Source organism: Hoplias malabaricus, chromosome 2, assembly GCF_029633855.1.
Source record: "Hoplias malabaricus isolate fHopMal1 chromosome 2, fHopMal1.hap1, whole genome shotgun sequence".
NCBI classification, from domain to species: Eukaryota; Metazoa; Chordata; class Actinopteri; order Characiformes; family Erythrinidae; genus Hoplias; species Hoplias malabaricus.
The window spans coordinates 50,060,805-50,081,135 of record NC_089801.1 but is presented as its reverse complement, the minus strand read 5'-3'; the positions used below and the strand labels follow the sequence as shown (position 1 = coordinate 50,081,135).

General features: G+C 38.8%; 1 protein-coding gene across 1 annotated transcript in view; it reads right to left on the bottom strand.

The window, feature by feature from the left end:
• The window catches only part of thbs2a (thrombospondin 2a), a 61,968-nt gene that overhangs the window by 7,504 nt on the left and 34,133 nt on the right, over positions 1-20,331 (bottom strand). The window contains exons 12-19 of the mRNA XM_066659968.1: positions 12,019-12,171; positions 6,104-6,322; positions 3,544-3,651; positions 3,232-3,391; positions 3,025-3,143; positions 2,538-2,772; positions 555-782; positions 199-470 (exon numbers count right to left, since the gene is read on the bottom strand). Of these exons, the coding sequence (XP_066516065.1) occupies positions 199-470; positions 555-782; positions 2,538-2,772; positions 3,025-3,143; positions 3,232-3,391; positions 3,544-3,651; positions 6,104-6,322; positions 12,019-12,171 (1,494 nt within the window). The remainder of the gene's footprint in view (positions 1-198; positions 471-554; positions 783-2,537; positions 2,773-3,024; positions 3,144-3,231; positions 3,392-3,543; positions 3,652-6,103; positions 6,323-12,018; positions 12,172-20,331) is intronic.

The window sequence follows — 20,331 nt, the reverse complement described above, 5'->3', positions numbered from 1 at the left end:
TACCACCAAAAATATATATCTTCAGTACCTGTAGACAAATATACAGTATGTATCATATTCCACTGCAGTTACATTGTCTCAGTTTTACCACCACTTTGCTTTTCATATTATTATTTTTAAAATTTATAAATATGCCACCTGACCAAAAATGCAGTTGGTGAGCCTTAATACCAAAAGATGTTTTACTGTATTGCTTACCTGACCAGAAGTGTTCCCAGTGTGCCAGAGGGCATTGCGCAGGCTCTCACCAGTGCCTGTGGTAGAGTTGACCACTTTCAAAGAGACCCCTGATATACCAACAGCCTTTGAAGGCTTTTCTTCCCAGTATGTTTGAGTGATCTGCTTCCACATAACCACATAGAAGCGGCCACTCGATTGGTAGGCAAATACAAAACCAGCATAATCGTCATCCCTGTCAGTGTTCACATAAAACGTACCACTAAAATCCACAGCGGTGAACTCATCATAACCTGGAGAAGAAATAGAAGCACAGGAAATTAAGCATTGACCAACAGAATTTTTTAAATGCAATATCTGAGGTTTTTCAAACTCACCCACTGCAATGCCAGGGTCGGAGTTGGCTGTCTGAACCAGCTCTTTGCCCTGATGCCTGACAACCCAGTTCGGATCAATTTGTGTGGTGCCCTTGGGATCCAAATGCACCATCTGGAACTTTCTGAAGTCAGTTATACTAATGGCACTGTTTTCTGGACACACATCCAAGTAGTCCGGGATGCTGTCATTGTCAAAATCGTCTTTACACACATCACCTCGACCATTGCCTGAGAATACAGTTATATTTTGTAAGAAATCACTCACTATTGTTGTGCTTATGTGCTTTTGTCTGTGTTTGAGCTTCTGTGCTCTTTTGTATTTTCCCCTTTTTAAATCTGTTGACATTTTCCTGCTGTGACCTCTGTTTCTCTTTTTATTCATTAGCTTTGCACCTGCCTCTTTATTTAAATTTGGCTCTTAATCTTTTCAGTCATTAGGCAAAGAAACTAAGGATGATATGACAATGCCTAAAGTAATAAAAAAAATAAAAATAATGAAGTTTATTAAAATCAGACCGGAGATTTCAAATCAACCCTAGGCAGAGGCTCTTGTTTGAATGTCAGAGTTTTTAAATATCTTTTAACTGAGAAAGAAGTAGTTTGTTCTCCTTCATCATTTTGTTATTGCAGTGGGGCCTGACTTGACTATATCAAATAAACATGCACAATGAGGTGTGAAAAAGCCTAAAGAATCTGTCAACTTGTTCTCCTTGTTCACCTGTGTGCAGTTATTACCAACTAAACAAACTCCAGATGACCCTATTGAATCTGGGAGTTGCTGAAAAATCAGAAGCCTTTTTCAACCCTGCGATATTGAGATTGACCTAGGTGGTCAATGCTGCACGTATATGACCATGACATCAGCTTTAACCTCTGTGTACACTAACTCTGTCATGGTGTAATTTAAAATCAAAGAGTGTATATCAGAAAGTGTCAGAGAAAGTGAAGAAAATCTGCAAAATATGATGCAAAAATGTGTCTATTTGATTTTGTAACAGCTAAATTGTATATGTAACATATAGGCACAAATACATACGTACCATATATGTACAGATTTCACAATGCACTTTTAATGCTCCTAGATAATTGTCTGCCAGAGACACATGAAGTACCTACTTCTGTCTACAGATGAATATGTGTAAGTTCTTCCATAATTATTTTGAAAATGTTTTTGTTTGTGTTTAATGGTCAGTGTTTCGTTCTGTTTTTGTTTCTCATTTATTTGTTTGTTTTGCTAGACGTGCTATATTCTCCTCCATGTGTTTATTTTCTGTTGTTATGTTTTTTGTAAATGTTTTATTATATGTAATATAAAACTGTTTGCAACCTAATAAAATCATGCAAAATATTGTTAAAGTCTTTCTTCTATAATTCTGCGCATTTGTACAGAAAATGCCTACTTCATATGATGAAATTTGAAGCAATTAAATCATGCCCATTTGTATTTTATTCTAAGGTACAATTATAATTTTTTTTATTATTATTATTAAATGATTTCTTGAAAATGTTTAAAGGAAAGGCTTACTTTGCATAAACGTATTAATTTTGTGCCAGTCAAGACATTTAACAGCTACCATTAGAGAAATTAAATCAATAACAGGGTGGCACAGTGGCGCAAGAGAAATTATCGCTGTCACACTGCTCCAGGGTCCTGAGATTGTGGGTTTTAGCCCTGTCTTGGGTGACTGTCTGTGAGGAGTTTATGTGCTCCAGGTGCTCCGGTTTCCTCCCACAGTCCAAAAAGGCACACTGGTTGATTGGCTATGCTAAATTGTCCATAGGTGTGAGTGTGTGGTGCCCTGCAAAGGACTCATGCCTCATCCAGGGTGTGTTCCTGCCTTGAACACAGTGATTCCGTGTAGAACACGCTGTGACCCTGAAGTTGATAATGGTAGCTTTTCAGATATTGTTGTTGGCACTGAAAATAATTATAATTTGAATTAATTTGCATGTAACCAAAGACCCTCTGACACTTTCACCCACCATCTGAGTCTACTTGGTCTTTGTTTGGCACCAGCCTACAGTTATCTTTGTCATCAGGAATTCCATCATTATCATCATCTGGATCACAAGCATCTCCTTTCCCATCTTTGTCATGATCAGCCTGGTTGGCATTAGGAATATAAGGGCAGTTATCTAGGTTGTTCTGATGGCCGTCATCATCAATGTCATGATTGTTGTCACACTGGTCTCCAACTAAGTCATTATCTGTGTCAGCCTGTTGAGAAATATAAGAACAAAAATAAACTGCTCATGTTTAACATTCACTACATATTGGGCCTAACCTGTAGACAAGACCTAAGCATAGTCTTGAACTAAATTGCCAAACAATGTCAATGGACACATAGTCCAATCTCAGGTTTCATCTCAGAAAATCAGCTGTTCATGCTAAATGTTTTTATGCATATGTTTACATGCTTATGTATTTGTTTGCTGCATGCAGCTTTAAGGAACTAGCATCCCTTTGTACCTGATCAGGATTATGAAGTAGAGGACAGTTATCACATTGGTCTCCTACTCCATCCTTATCTGTGTCCTTCTGGTCAATGTTGTATACATATGGGCAGTTGTCCTGTTCATTTAGGACCTCTGTAACACAATCAATATGTAATATTATAGTGACAGTGATTTTCAAATTGCCATTTAATTTTAAAACAGTTTATAAATTAAATTATACCATCTCCATCAATGTCCACAGAGCAGGCATCTCCTTCCCCATTATTATCTGTATCAATCTGAGCTGGATTATGTTCATATGGGCAATTATCACAGCGATCGCCTACATCGTCCTTATCATAATCAAACTGCCTGGGGTTAAAAAGCAGTGCGCAGTTGTCCTGGTGAAAACAAGGAATTAAATTTAATGTGTGCAGGTATCAAATTGTAATAATGAATGACATATTATAAACATTTTTACTGATAAAACATAATACAGCAAAACCATAAATCTGAACATTAATTAAGTGCTTCAAAAGAGAATAACATTTACTCTTTCATCAATGATTCCATCGTTATCATCATCCTTATCACAGGCATCTCCTTGACCATCCTTGTCAAAGTCCTCCTGACCAGAGTTGGGAAGGTTGGGGCAGTTGTCCTGGATTATATAAAAAAAAAAAAACAGCATTTCCAGGGCAAGAATAAATTAGTATTCCAAAATTTTGGACAGAGGCCTTTATACCACCGTGTTGCCTCATCTCTACCAAAACCACTCTGTAAAGGTATGGGAACTGAGGAGACCAATTGTTCAAGTTGTTTAAGTAAAAGTTTTTCCCATTCTTGCTTATTATTAGGATTTCAGCTACTCAATATCTTGGGGCCTATATTACAATTTTTGTTGTTTCATAACATACCAGATTTTACTAGATTAAAACCACTTTGTAAACACCAGATTTATTAGTAGAATGTGTGTATGTTAGTAAATGCCAGTGGTTCCAAAATGGGAGAGTGTACACTCTTTTTTTTTTACAATCAGCATACCATTGCCCATGATTTTCAAAATCTCTACAGAAATACAAAAAAAAAAAAAAAAATAATAATAATAAAAAACACCTAAAAAACCCATTCATACATTCAAATCAGCACCTTTTATTTTTGTTCTGTAAAATTGCTTACTTGGGGGAGCTTATAATGGGGTATTAGATTGACAATGCAATCTCAAAGCTGAGTTATACTTTCACTGCAGATTATCCCACATGACTCTTATAATGCGGAAACCTGCATGAAAAAGTGTTTTATACTTGACACAATGTGCTTCTATTAATTTTGGGTGATTTGAATATCTATATGGTCTCTCACAGAAGGATAAATGCATGTGGAGTTTTTCCTGCTCTACTAGAGCTCCTTCAAATGTGTATGTATTGTATGAAGCAAGATATAAAAATTTGTGGGTGCATGACTATGCACAGTGAAAGTGCGCAGGGCCAACGCTAGTTTTAAATTCAATGCTTGGATGATTTAGGGCTTAAAAATTTCTGTATGTAATATTCCAGTGTCCAAGGAGCCAAGCACAGACAACATCTGTGCACGGATTGGAATAGCATGGGATCTTTTAGATTCCCTTCTCAAAGCTGGCAGTAAAATGTTGCACAAATGCAAAACAATGGATTTTGATAGTTAACAGCAATTAACCAGTGAGTTAGCTGGTCATCTCTCAGCTAATAAACCTGTACGATATGGTTCAGTGGTTCTCAACTGTGGTATGCGTACCACCGGTGGTACATGAAGCAGCAAGATGGTACATGAAATGACCTTGAAAAATGTACTACTTAATTAAGGTAATAAAAACTGAAAATCTAAGGATTTCGTGTGTAAATGAGGAAGAACCAGGTGTGCAGATGTTTCTGTGGTAAGACTCATGGGTGGTACTTAAAGTTTTGGTTTGATAATGTCTGGTACTTGGTCTCAAAAATGCCTGAGAACCACTGATCTAGATGCTAATGTTCACTGTGCATAGCTCTGCCTGTTAAATCCAGCAACATTGCAAGATCAGCCATTCACACAGGTGGGCATTGCAGACCCTAAAAAAATTTATTTTTAAATAATCCACATGAGTAAGAAAGTATATATATCCCTGCAGCTACTGAAATTTAAAGGCTGAGTAACAAGCTGTTCTTTGCTTGCTGAAATGCAAATTATCTGGATGGCAGCATGTTGCTCTAAACTTCTATATTATCATTCAGCATTAAAAGGGCACACACAGATGTGCAAGGCACTCATGCCATGTGCACTAATTCACCCTCACATAACCACAGATGCTTGTTTTTGTGCATTTATTACAAGCCAGATTGTCCCTCTAATATTTAGCCTGGAAAATGCAACATCCATGATTCCAAAATTAATTTCAAATTTATAATTTTGGACCACAGGACAATTTTCCACTTCACCCAAGTCCGTCTTAAATGAGCTTGTGCTCGGAGAAGATCATTGGCATTTCTGGATCCTCTTTATATATTCTTTCTTCTTTGCATTTGCAAAGTGTGATGCTCTTTTTAAACCAAATCATGTCATTAACCTTTTGCACATTCACAGTATTTTGTTGTCCCATCCCAACTTTTATGGAACAATCAATTGTATAAAAAAATAAAAAAGCTTTGAAATTAAAAATGGGCAAATATATATACATATAAAAATGTATAATAATAAATGTCTTATTATTCTCTCTCTTTCTCTCTCTCTCTCTCTCTCTCTCTCTATATATATATATATATATATATGACTAAAATAATTTGTACATCATTGCATTCTCTTTTTATTTACATTCTGTAGAGCATCCCAAAATTTCTGGGAAAAGGGTTTGTAGTTTCTCTCATGCTAGTAGAGAACCTGCCACATTAGAGGCTAAGGAAGCATTGTGGAGCAATTGCTACTGTTGGACAAATTTGATAATTGGTGTAAGCCCATTTGAATCACAGTCACTTCAGTTTGTGTTTAGTGTGTAAATACCAATATCCTTTCTTCAAGCCATGTACATAAAGTGTAAAAAGTGCAGACACTGTTTACTCTAGAAGGAGGACTATTAGAATGAAATCCAAGTGATGTCAGCATACCTTTTTGCAGTGGTAGGTGGCATTTGCTCTGCACACCAAATTGTGGTTGGGCCAACCATCCAGGTCGGGGTCTTCTTCACAGATAAAACCATCACCAGCATAGCCAATCTTACACTCACATTTAAACATGGGGTCACTGAAGTGGCCAAGGTATATGCACTCAGCAAACCTGTGACAGTTATGTTTTTTGTCCTTGCATGGGTTTTCGGGTTCACACATCTGTAAAACAAGGAACAGAGAAACTGCAAACATATTTCATTTGCATCAACATTTCTGTTTATGGAGAAATGTCTGTGATTTAATAAAATAAGCCACATTTAACAAAAGAGTCACATTGGTAAAACCTCAGGTGGGTAATGTCCCTTAACTAATAAACTGTAACTGGGACAGTGACAATTAGTGTTTAATTTTGGCCCTTTACTATTAATTTTATTTAAGCAACTTCTAAATGCATGAGGATATTACCAATGATTTCTAATATGTTAATGAAAGGCTAAAGTGCCTTACAGTGTCAAGTCTACATTTGTCTCCTATTCAAGCAGATATGAGACTGATCTAGCATGAATGCAAAGTAATTAGGAAGTTGGTATACATGACTGAGCTAAATTGTACACAATAGAAACTATACAAGGCCTTTTTAAGTCACAGACTGAAATAGAGTTTTTTTTTTCTTTTTTAATTTGTCACATTTTTTTTCATGTTCTGTATAGTTCCTCTGTTATGTGTTCTTTGTGTGTTTAGACTTAAGTTTTATTGAAATAAATCATGTCTGGCTATGTATGCTGCGTTTAAATTTATTTAAGATATATTACAAGATACATTGACAATACTCAGCACTGCAAACTGTATCAAATAGGTGGTTGGTCCTTTCCAGCAGCTCAACACAAAACGAATTGGCTTGATTTTATTTTAAGACAATCCAGTTAGCTTATATCTAATATCTGAACTCTATAAATAAATTTTATTATCAAACTAATTCTAGTGACTGGATTACCTGAAAAGTACACACTTATTAAACTGGAAAAATTGTTTTTAAGTTAGTACACCAGTGTGCTTGAATACTTCACAGGAATCTCAGCTGACTCATTGATTAATTTATGCGGCACGGTGGCGCAGCAGGTAGTGTCGCAGTCACACAGCTCCAGGGAACCGGAGGTTGTGGGTTCGATTTCTCGCTCCGGGTGACTGTCTGTTCTCCCCGTGTGGGTTTGCTCTGTGTGCTCTGGTTTCCTCCCACAGTCCAAAAACACACATTGGTAGGTGGATTGGTGACTCAAAAGTGTCCGTAGGTGTGAGTGTGTGAGTTGCCCTGTGAAGAACTGGCGCCCCCTCCAGGGTGTAATCCTGCCTTGCGCCCAATGATTCCAGGTAGGCTCTGGACCCACCATGACCCTGAATTGGATAAGCGGTTACAGAAGATGGATAATTTACAACAGCATTTTCGGGCCACTTCTTAAATCGAACACTAGTTAAGATTCAGTATTTTTCCCCTGGGCTCCCCTTACAGATGCAAAGTGCAATTCACTTTTACAGCACTGTCCTAAAATCATGTGGTTTACCAATAGCTACCAACTGCCTTTGGAACATTTTAGTGACCAGATTGGATTCTTTACTCACAGCTCAGGATGGAGAAGGTGGGGATATAAAATTGTCTAGAAAATGTAGAGTCTCAATTAATGTCTCTTTACCACTTTGGTACTGTAGAGTGACCACATTACTATTGTCACTGCATCTAACATACAGTTGAACTTATGATCCCATTACTCATCAGCAAAACCAAATATTCCAGAACTCTTCATTTGGGGTAGTTTCTCATGCCCTACCCTAAGGGAGCAACATGCCATATGTTTTTTTGGGAACATAACCTTGGTCTTAGACTTGGAGGCATTAATCTGCATACTGACTGCTTCACACTCAGCTGCCATCTTTTCAAACACATGGTTACGAAGATGCCAGAAGGACAACATCATCTGCAAATAGTAGAGATGGCACCTTCCGAGCCCCCTGATGAAAGCCCTCCTAATTTGCCAACCTGTTCATGAATATTATAAACAGGATTAAATAGATGGCACAACATTTTATTTGAAGTAACTCTGTGGACTGAAGGCTTGCAGGACCTCGTTGTGGCTCTGACAGCACTCTTCTTGGTCTGCTTGTCTCTCTTTCCTTATGCTTGGCAATGGGGAGACAGTGGGGGTGCACCAGATCTGTTTTTGTGTAATTTTATTCATGTGATGCAAACATATGCCTTCAACAGATGCCACAGTCCCCAGCCCCAAGGCCGACTACACCACACTGCCAAAGCTTACGCACTGCTTTTCTTATGATGCTCTATTCCATTTTAGCAGCTGTTCTGCATTTCCACAAATGCAATCATCCATGATGCTCTTGTTCATCTTTCGGACAGTGGGTAGAAGAAATTTTAAACATTTTATTTAATGAGCAAGTTTTCTTTCTGACATAGAAAAGAGTGAAAATCACTCTGCATTCTATATCCCATATAACAGTTTAGCATTATATCATTTTTTTATGTCATTCCTAGTGGTAAATAAACCTGCCCCTGTCAAATAGAACAGTGGCCTCATTAGACCTGATTTGGGGGGCCCTATCAGAAGCAGTTTTTGTATTATGTTTGATTTGGTGGCATGTGTCAGTGGACCTGCCTACCTGGGGCCACCTACAGATTCAAAAATACATTTATTTTGATTTCTAATTTTTAAAATCTCTGCTATTAAAGAAATAAATGATAACAGACTGAGTTGTGTGAGAAATGTTGTGTGAGACTGAGAACTGGAGAAATGTCTGTGATTTAATAAAATAAGCGAGTCACATTGGTAAAGCCTCAGGCAGGTAATGACCCTCAACAACCAGTGACAATTTGTGTGTAATTTTGGCCCTTTACTATTAATTTTATTTATGCAAATTCTTAATGCATGAGGATATTACCAGTGATTTCTAATATGTTAATGCAATGCTAAAGTGGCTTACAGAATCAAGTCTACATTTGTCTCCCATTCAAGTAGATATGAGCCTGATCTAGCATGAATGCAAAGTAATTAGGAAGTAGGTATAAATGACTGAATTGTACATTATGAAAGTAGGTTTGGGTATTCTCTGCTATTAAAGAAATAAATTATACCAGACTGTGTTGTGTTCTTTTAATTTCTCCAAACAGCTTTAAAGGTTCTCTAGCAGCTATAAAATCTAGAATGAGGCAAATTATTATTTCTAGGTTATATAAGAAAGTTTGCATTAGCATATGCCATTGTAATCATATAGACACACAGATTAAAACCATCAAGTTTAACTGGACTATCAGTGGTTTGCCAATACACGATAAATTCAGATCTGCAGAGCAGTTTTGGGGGGAAAAGTTCTCGAAATCTATTAATGCAATCTGACTGGCTGTGTAGTAATGGTGTGGGATTACAGCTTACTGTGATTTGATTAGTATTGTTCACAGGGGAGGGACTGTAGTTCAGGAGGCACTGGAGACTTAGACACTGTTCATGGCTTTAATGCCTCATGAGCTGAGATGGGTCTTTTTCTGCTTATACTCTACTTGGAACCTACTCAACTCAGCTTGGCTCTTTTGCTTTTCCACTGGCCAAATCTTTTTTAGTCCCTGCTCGCTTACAGTTCCAACCGAGCGGAGTTGGTACTAAACCATGATGTGTAATCCTTGCATAGTGCTAAAAAACCTGTCAATCACCACGAAATGCAGAGCTCCAGGACACAATAGCCACTTGTAAAATCTCTGAAGTTACAGCGGTGGTCACATGTTTTTATCCGACTCACAATGGCAGCTCGTAACATTATCCCGAGATGTTATGACGAGGTTCAAACGCTCCATGGGTCAGTGGCTGACATAAATCTCTAGCGAAAGTAGAACATGCAACAAGAAAAAGGAGATGTGTTCAGTCCAAAAAAAAAAAAAAAAAAAAAAAAAAACCATACAAACACACGAGTAAACAGTGCCTAACATTACTGATGACATTGCTGTGATTTTCAAAGCATGCGGTTCCTGTTAGAGACAGGGGTATGCATTTCATTTCATGCATCCATTTCCCGGGCGAGCATTGCTCGTGGAAAATCTATCACTAAAAAGCAAGTAGAGCCTAGCCCTGTCGAGTCTTATTGAGGCAAGCCAATCCCATGCAGTGGAAAAGTACCTTTTGTTTAAAGCTACACTGATTTAATATGAAAGGTTATTGGCACGGCATGGAGTGTACCGTGTCTTGTGTGAAATTTGTTTGCTAGCACTATAGCTGTTAGCATTTGGATCACCTACAATTGCACAACACCCAATGAGTTAAAGCCCTTCAGAGGTATTAAAACTGCCCATAGCTAATTTCATTGCCCACTGATGGTTTAGAACTTGAAAGTGTGTTTCTGGGACTTGGTGGTGAATTTATGTAATGCATGCCCTGTGAAGCCCCTAATGCAACAAGACACTTTCGACATGAGTTGGAATAAATTGAAGTGAGCAAGAGCAGTAGGTGGTGTCCTGGCTCCCATGACTAATACCAGTTGTGAGATGAATGTGCTTTAATTCCACTCATAAGAAATTTGACTTTTTGGGACTTTAATCTATCTGGATAACAGGTCATAAAACTCCCCTCCAGGCTCTATTTATGACACAAGGTCTCCAGGGGGCAAGAAAGGAATTCGGCTTAAACCCCAAAGTCAGAGACTCTATAAATGATTAACTTCTTCCCTCTGTGAAATGGCTTATAAAGACTGTTAAAACTAAAGACTCAAACAGTCCTTGATTTCATTAAAGGTTTATCACAATTTTTAATGTTCAAAATAATTAAAAAATAATTCCAGTTGGACAATCAGAATTGGAATTATAATTATGTATTTAAATGACCTTTTGTTTGAACTTTTATTCATGAATCACCAGCATCTTCACATATCAGCTATCTGCTAGATATTATGTGGGTGTCATTTGGTTAAGAATTTTGTAAAACATTATGCTTGGTCTGGATGATATTAGTTTGTGTTAACATTTAATCTTTTATACTGCATCCTAATTCATCTCTCTCAAATGTAATCAACTTGCTCTAGGCTATTGTGAAATAACTACACTTAGGTTAGAAACTCATGTGTAGGGTTGATTTAGCAATATTCAGCAATATTGGTTGGTAATAATTGCAAAAGCATGATTCAGAGATGTAAAAATTGAAAAATTGAATATTCATTCACCAGAAAGATTGCAGGATTCATTGTGCTGTTCCTTTGTCTAGTCAAAGGTCATAAATTGTCACCATATCAGGGAAGTTCTAGTCCAAAAGGACCTCTGAAAACATCCAATCAGAATTAGAACAGGGGCAGTTTTTCAGTCAGATTTGGAGTTTTGTAGTCAGTTTAGTGCTATGTAATATAGTGCTGAGGAGGAAGAGATAAGCACCAAGGAGAAGAACAGAACATAGGAAAGAGAGTGTAGAAAGGAACAAGAGAACTGCAGAAATGAAGTGAGAGAAGAGAATTAGTAGATTCACATCAAGGTGTGAAGTTTTACACATCCCAAGTATGAAAGAGACCTCAGACCTCGGAAAACTGAAAACTGTAGAACAAGAGCTTGAATCCCAGCCTTTGAGTTAATAATGTGTAATATAATTATTTGAAAATAAAAGGGATAGATAGTGGTAATACTTTATTTCAATGGCCAATTTTAGACATGCTTTATCCTTAAATTTAATTCAATAAAATGTTTAACTTGGACTCTAAAATTCACAGTCACGCTAGCCCTAACCAAATCTTAAATCCCACCCCTACAATAGCTTGTTTTACCAGATAGTTTATTAGTAATTTCAGCATTTGCCTATAGCGGAATAATACATTGAACCACAAATTTCATTCTACAGTTGTCTAATTTCACATAATTATTTTGGTAATGGCGTTAAATTAACCTGCTTGTTGTTTTTTGCCGCTTCAACTCCCATGCCAAAGGGCTGGTTGCCTTTGTAGCGTGTAGGACACGGAAGGCAGTGGAATCCTGGGTCTGTGTTCATGCAGCGCTGGCTCCCACCCACTCTGAAGCACACATCAGGAACTAGATCACACTATAAATAAAATATACAATGTTGTAATAGATGTGTAATAGTGTTGCACAAACACTGTAAATGCAACCACTTCCAAAATCACAAGGAAAATATTTCAAACTTTACTAGAGAATCTAATTTTATGTTGAAATCCAATCATTAATTTTCTTGAAACACTTCATCCTGTTTAAGGTCACATTGGGTCCAGGAACCTACCAGGAATCACTGGTAGCAAGGCAAGAACACACAGTGCATCACACATTTAAGCATTTATACACCCACTCATTATGTACAATTTGTATAGCCAATTCACCTTTCTTGCACTTGCACCTGGAGGAAACCCCCACAAACCAGAGAGAACAGACAGTGATCCGAGGCCAACTTTTAACCCATAAACCCAGGACCCTGGAACTGTGTGACAGCGATACTACATGTTGCCTAGAAGTTATAATTAATAAACAAATTTAGAATTTGATGCATTCAAAACGCCAAGACATTTGAGGCATAATTACCAATGTGGTACATCACTTTTCCTTTTCATTACACTTTTTGAATATTTTTGAATTATGGATAATAATTGTTGCAGTTTTGCAAGTGGAATATTTGCCCATTCATGCTTGATACAAGACTTCATGTGCTCAAGAGTCCATTGTCTGAATCTCCTCTTCATTATGCTCCATAGTAGACAGATCTGAACTGCAAGAAGGTCAATACTGTTGACTAATTACACACTAAGGTATGGAACGGTTATGGTAATCAATTAACAGTTAAAGATCTAAGAAATATCATGCTGCAGTTGATTCGAACCTTTGTTCAGTTTGGTCTGGACTGAGACCTGCTTATTTCATCAGAACAAGCGTTTGTTCCTGGGTCTAAACAGAGCATGTGTAAAATCAACTGTCAAAGGTCTCCAACATGACTCAGAACTGAAATTTCTTCTCTTTGATATTTAACTAAACTGATGGCTAAATAATATTTCATCTCCTTCCTGGTCTGTCTTTCTGTCTTTTCCAAGTGTCTTTGTCTTGTGCTCCTTTGTTTTGTTCTTGTCTCTGTCTTAGTACCTCCTTGTCATTAGTGTCATCCCACCTGTGCCTATTTTGTAGCATAACATTATATTATATAACATTATATTATATAATGTTATATTATCATAATATTTCCCAGGTGTTCATTGTCTGTGGTATTGTGAGTATATATACCCCTTTGTTTTCAGTGTTTCTTGTCTGCTCTTATATGTGTATGATGCCCTTTGCACATATGCACAGAAACCCATAAATATTCATCCAGGAACTTATCCTCCTAGTAAAGACTCAGGGTAAAGTCAAAGTCAGTGCATGTGAGATCGGTGTGGAAAACGTTCCAGAGATTCTCCTGGAAACCAATCGGGGACATCTTCAGACCCGATGCTCAGGAGTTCCTCTGAAAATTCTCTGAAGTTCATGTGTGAAAGAGGCATGAGCGTTTGCTTCTCCTCACATCAGTTCACTGTTGTTTTCTGTTTGTTTCCATCTAGTGTAAAGATTATTTTAGTTTATGCACTCTTGTGTTGTTTTTGGTGTTTATTTGTTTTTAATACATTACTTCTACGTACATCCGCTTTCTTGTTCTTGAACAACTGTGACACTGAATGGTAGCATTTGTTTTGGTTTAAGATGCTGGTGCTCTGGTATGGCATCTACTAGCAATGTTATAGTGGATTATGGATATAACACCTTTAAAACAAACACAAATCAACTCCCAGAGCTATTATATTTTGTGTTAAATTCTTTTTTTTTTGTTATCTATATTTCCAGCTCTCTTTTTATTGCTTTCATTTCCTTTGCACTTTAATTCTCTTTTTATTTCTGTTTTGTTTCTTTTGATCTCTTTTCTTTTAGTTATTCTTTTTCCAGAGATACCCCTCCTCTAGAGGACATCCCCAGATCCCCCCATTCCAACAGCATTATTGCCATGGAACTCACAGATGAGATGTAGGTCCAAAATGTGGCATGCTGGAACCTATAAGCACTCCTCCAGACTGTAGCTCTCCCAGCCTACTAAATACTGGTCATGTCCCCAGGTACAGGAGCATAGCATAGCATAACACGTGGGGTGGTTCTGCATACTCTGTGGTAGACGCAGCCCGTAAGTGAAAGTGTTAATTCATAGAACCACTTTAAACTGACTAGTATATCCAGGTGCCAACTTCTGGGACTCCACAAAGTGGGGAGGGTTGTGGGTGGAGCAACTGCCTGACCCACTGCCCTGGAAGGAAGGTAGCCCCTCATCTTTCCCAAAGCAGGACCTGCTTCCTCATCTCTGTAAAGGCTTGGAGGGAATCACAGGGATTCTGCCTTTCCTGCCAACCATGCAGCATGTATATTTCAGCAACCAGGAATCTGACCTGCTAGTCAACTATTTGTAAATGGTAACCATTTACAACTCACATTCAAAGGTTGACATACTCAAGGATGAATGCCAAAGGGTATTAGTGGCATATCTGGCACACAGCAATTGTTCTGCCCCGAAGGAGACGTTAGATGATAGCAACACAGTGTCCAACCCAGGTCCTGGTTGACCTGTGTGGTTTGGCCAAAGGATTACGGGTGGAAGTCTGATGAAGAAAGACTCACTGTGGCACACATAAGGCTTTCCAAAAATGGAATCATTGGAAATTGTATCTAGACAATACGTTGTATTAGGAGGTCAGCTGTCTCTGTGGCAGAAGGATGTTTGGACAAGGCCACAAAATTACAGGCCTTTGAGGCCAATCAACAATGACCAGGATAATTCCTTCATTTATTGTTGTCTTTAACAAATTATACAGTTAACCGATCGCTGTGGGTCCAGGGCCTACCCTGAATCATCGGGCGCAAGGTGGGAACACACCCTGGACAGGGCGCCAGTCTATCACATGGCACCACACACTCACACATTCACTCATGAATTTCCAAATCAATGTGATTATATTTATCACAGTCGCATGATGGGTTTTCATTTAATGCCACCTGAGGCCTTGAAGATCATGTAAATTTATGTGTTTTCCAGTCCACCCTACAGAGACATTTTTTTCTGGATTCTGTGATTTTTTTTTTTACAAATTTCAACTTGATTTGTAATTTAATAAAAAAATTTCCAAGTGAAGTAATCACAATGTCCCAACTTTTCTTGTATTAATACATACAACAGTACCAGAACAGTGTGGACATTTTGTAAAATAAATAAAATGAATTCTGTGGGGAAAAAATCAATTTAATTTACAAAGACAAGAAAAATATTACCAGTGTTTTTACTGACCAACTTGATTTTGTTTTCAAAGAAACTTATGATGTGCACCAGAGAAATGTGGTAGAGAATGATGGTCAATAATGTGGTGTCACAGTGTATAGAGTCCTGAAAATGAGTGTGTTTAGGAGTGGGGTTGCCACTTTCATGCATGAAGGTGTGCTTTGAGTTTACACCAGCTGCTCGGACTTGTGGGAAATGGTTAATTAAAAGTCCACATGAGTTTTAAACAGACTTTATTGTGGGGTTATTAGTGGCAAAGTGTCAAGTGCACAGATGTCTTTGCCAGCTAATTCATGGAGCACATCACTGGTTGGCTGGGTGAAAGGCACAGATTGTGGTTATGATGTGAGCTGGGCAGTGTCAAGCTGATGGCAATGGTGGACACAGGCTCAACAGTGTCTATCCTTACATTCAGAGTAGTGAAATAGACGGGAGGGACATGTGGTGAGAATAAAACAATGAGAATTGCTCTGTCTCAGGAGAATTGCTGGAGGCGGCGGGGAGCCTGAGGCTGCTCATAAAACTGAAACGGTGTGTTGTCCACCACGATTTCTGGATAGCACCCATTAAAGACCAGTGGATCTTGGAATATCCTCACCACTCTCTGAGCCCACATTGACCTTAGACGCTGAATGCTGCAGGCCCTTGGAATTAGTGTACAGCTGCTGCAGGTGAAAACTGAAGCAGCAAGGGTAACAGAGAGAGGTGACCATGATGACAACCACAAGTGACAGAGTGCAGGGTCCACCAGGGACCATACTCAGTTAGTACTTAGGGATCCATTGGATCCATTACCCAGTACACCAGGGGATCACCATCACCCAGTACTACATCCTCAACTGATTGAGTTAGCTCAAGACAGCCGGAGTGGTACACCTAAGCCTCACAAGGGTCCTGCCAGAGTGACTTACGCTGCGGTGTGGGTACTGTGGGCTAGCAGCTGTGACGGCCTAGTAGTTACGGGAGCTACTGTCAACTTGTATAGATCTGCACAGTGACTGATATGATGAAGCACTAGATCAACACTGCAGATTCCACACTGATTAAGCTTAGGCCACACCTCCTACCCCAGGGTTAAGCAACAAATTGAGGGGGAAAAAATGTCCAAGGGGTGGCACCATCTGGAGTGATCGAGCCGTCAAGTAGCTCCGGCTTGTGTAATGTCCCGGCCTTTGGAAAGGCTGATGGAAAAGGTGCTGGCCAAAATTCCTAGAGATCGCTGTGTGGTATACATTTACTTTGGAATTGTAAATTGGAAGTGCTTGAAGCTAAAGCTACACCCCAAGAAATGCAGCCTGCTGTGTTACAGAGTGAATGAACAAGGTGGAAGCAGTGCAGCAGTAGCTCACACCCACCAACCTGGAGCAGCTTATGAGTTTCTTGGGGCTGGCATCGTACTACCAGATTTATTAAGGCTATGTAAACACCAGATTTTTTAGTAGAACATTGTATACCAAATATTCACAAATTGGTATACAAAAGTGGGGGGGCCTACCATTACCATAATCCATCTCCATGAATGTCCAATAACCACCATATAAAGAAGCGCACATGGTTTGTTATTATTTTCTTATTTTTTAATTTTGGGCAATCTCTACGATGTCTCACAGAGGTATAAATGCCTGTGGGTTTGTTCCTGCTTTGCAAGAACTCTTCATGATGATTTCATTTTTTTTTATGAAGCAAAAAATATATATCTGAAGTGCACAAACGCGTGAGGCACTGACACTGCGAATGACTAATTTTGGCTCACTCACCCTCATAGGAGTTCCAGTGCGTCATGTACAAACATAGCTTAAAATTCCTAAGATTAAGCTCGGATGATTGAGGACTTACAAATTCCTGTCTGTATAACGTCCCATTTTACAAGGAGCCAAGTACAGAGAGCACCTGTGCAAGTTCGGGAACAGCATTGGATTGGACTCTCTTTTCAAAGCTGGTTCTGAAATATTGCACAAATACAGAAGGATGTATTTCGACTGACGAGCAAGTCATCGCTCAATTAATAAAACATAAACATGTTTCGTCTCCAAAAACGCTATAAATTTCTCAGTGCGGATTTGTTTGTGTAAAGCTGGCAGCAGCACAAGAGTTGATATTACAGACCTAAATCCTTTTACCTTGAAATAATCCACATTAAGCAATAGACCACATGAGTATTACATTAGCGAAAAATTTCCCTTTAGTTACTCCATGTTGCTCTTAATAAAAGCATGCATTAGGCAGAGGACTGTTTTGTCAAATTTCATTAGATTTTATTTTATTTCACTTATTTTAATAACATTTTTCTTGCTTTTTTTGATAGTTCAGTCAAGTCAGATGACACTTTCAGCATATTTTTACGTGTTTTCAGGACCAGATGTAAATTTTGTTCAGACCTATGAACATTTTGACGAATCCGGGTATTTACATAAAAATGGTTTAGGAATGATACACACAAAATTGTTCAGCTCATGTTTCATCAATGAGGGCCATTCTGTGTTCCCTAGTTGTTAATTTTGTGTGTTTGCATGCTGGAACAAGTCTGTATTCCTTGTTTTCCTGTGTTTATATTAAATCCCCACCTCCGCGATAGCTTATGTCTCCTCATCTCCTCCCTTATGTGACAAAGCAACACTCCAAAACAAAAATTTGGAATGCCACAAAATGATAATAAAAAGTTTATAGAATATTCACTGTTTGGAAGCCTTACATTAAGGTGAATATACAAGGTATAAAAAGAAGCATTCACCAGAGGTACCAAAAGTCTCTGCAATCAAAAATAAGTCATTGCTCATCACTTTATGCCAAACTTCAGTTCAAAATTGTCACGCCTACATCCCAGGACTCCATTTCCCAGAACGCACCAAACAGTCACATGACTATCCACCAGTCTCCCTCACCAGAATTCTTATCATGCACACCTGTTTGTATCCCTATATATACTCCAATCCCTGTATTGTTCACTGCTGAGTATTGCCGTGGTTTGTCCCAGCATACAAAGCGTTCCCTTGAAACTAGTCCAACGAAATCCTGTTGCCTGCTCCTTGTATGTTATTTCGGTTTACGTCTCTTGCCTCGTCCCTTTTGGTATTGTTTGCATTCATCGGTATTTGGACTCGGATTTTTGACTACGCTTATCGCTTCTTCCCTGAGGTACTGTTTGCTCCTTGTGATTGAACCTTGTTTTGGTTTTTCGACTACTCTTTTTGATAAGCGTTAATAAAATGTTTACTGTGATCCGCAAGTGTCAGCTCTCTGTCTGGTCCTGACAGAATACTCAGCCAAACATGCAGACAGCGGACACGGATGCCGTTAGAATGGCTATAACTAGCCAGGGCCAGATGCTAGATCAACACCAACAAATGCTAGCTAGTGTGACCCAATCGGTCGACTCTCTCGCTCAACAACAACAGAGCCAACAGCTTCAACTTAAACAAGTGTTGGAGAGTGTTAGCGCCCTTATAGCCCGTTTTGCAGCTCCTAGCCCTAACCCTAATCCTCCCACAGAGTCTGCTAACTCTACGTCATGCTATCCTGTCAGTAAACCGGAAATTTGAAGGTGATCCGGCTAAATGTAGCGGGTTTTTACTACAATGTTCAATATTTTTTGAGAATTCGCCTCCCAGTAATGATCAGGCAAAAATCGCTTTTTTGGTCTCCCGTCTGTCTGGTAAGGCACTTGAGTGGGCCACCGCAATTTGGGACAATATTGTCAATAACACATATCCCAAATTTGTCACTACATTCCGTGAGGTATTTGACCACGCTAAGGAGGGACGTTCCTGTGGTGAGATTCTTCTCACTCTTAAGCAGGGAGCTCGAACAGCAGTTGAGTATGCGTTAGAGTTTCGGACTATTGCGGCTGGGAGTGGGTAGAATGAACCTGCATTAATAAATGTTTTTCGGAATGGTCTCAATCCAGAGATACTTAGAGAACTGGCCTGTCGAGATGACGGATTATCCCTGGATCAGCTAATCTCTTTATCAATCCGCCTAGACCAACTCCTTCAGAAACGGCCCCGGACTCTGGGTCAGAGACAAAACATGTTGAAGCATCAATCCATTCCTGGTTTTTATTACTGCTCGGTACAAAGTTTCAGTCAAACTCCCTGTCCTAGTCTTCCTCCGGAGCCTATGCAGTGTGACACTATGTGGCTTTCACAAGTGGAACTCCTGCGTCGACTCCACTGTAGATTATGTCTATACTGCGGAGGATCTGATCATATCCGACGTTATTGACTAGAGGACTTTGACCCACTACCACAGCTAGAACTGGAGAAAATCATCTACTCGTCAAATTGTACGACCTGCACACTTGATGCAATACTAACAAAACTATTTAAAGAAGTATTACCAGTCATAATCAATCCCATTTTAACAATCATAAATTCGTCCCTTAGACTAGGTCACATACCCAAAGCATTTAAACTAGCAGTTATTAAGCCCCTGATCAAAAAACCGAATCTTGATCCTAGTGTACTATCCAATTACAGACCCATCTCTAACCTTCCCTTCATATCTAACAACTTAGGTCATACTTGCATAAGAATAACATATATGAAAAATTTCAATCTGGTTTTAGGCCACACCATAGCACCGAAACAGCTTTAGTTAAGATAACAAACGACCTTCTTCTCGCCTCTGATCGAGGCTGCGTATCCATGCTAGTTCTACTAGACTTCAGTGCAGCTTTCGATACAATTGATCATACTATTCTGCTAGAAAGATTAAAAAACATGGTTGGAATAACAGGAACAGACCTATCATGGTTTAAGTCTTACCTCACAGATCGCTATCAGTTTGTAAACGTAAATAATGTTTCTTCTACTCATACAAAAATGAGATTTGGAGTTCCCCAAGGCTCCATTTTAGGACCTTTACTATTCATATTATACATGCTGCCACTGGGTAGAGTTATTAGCAGGCATG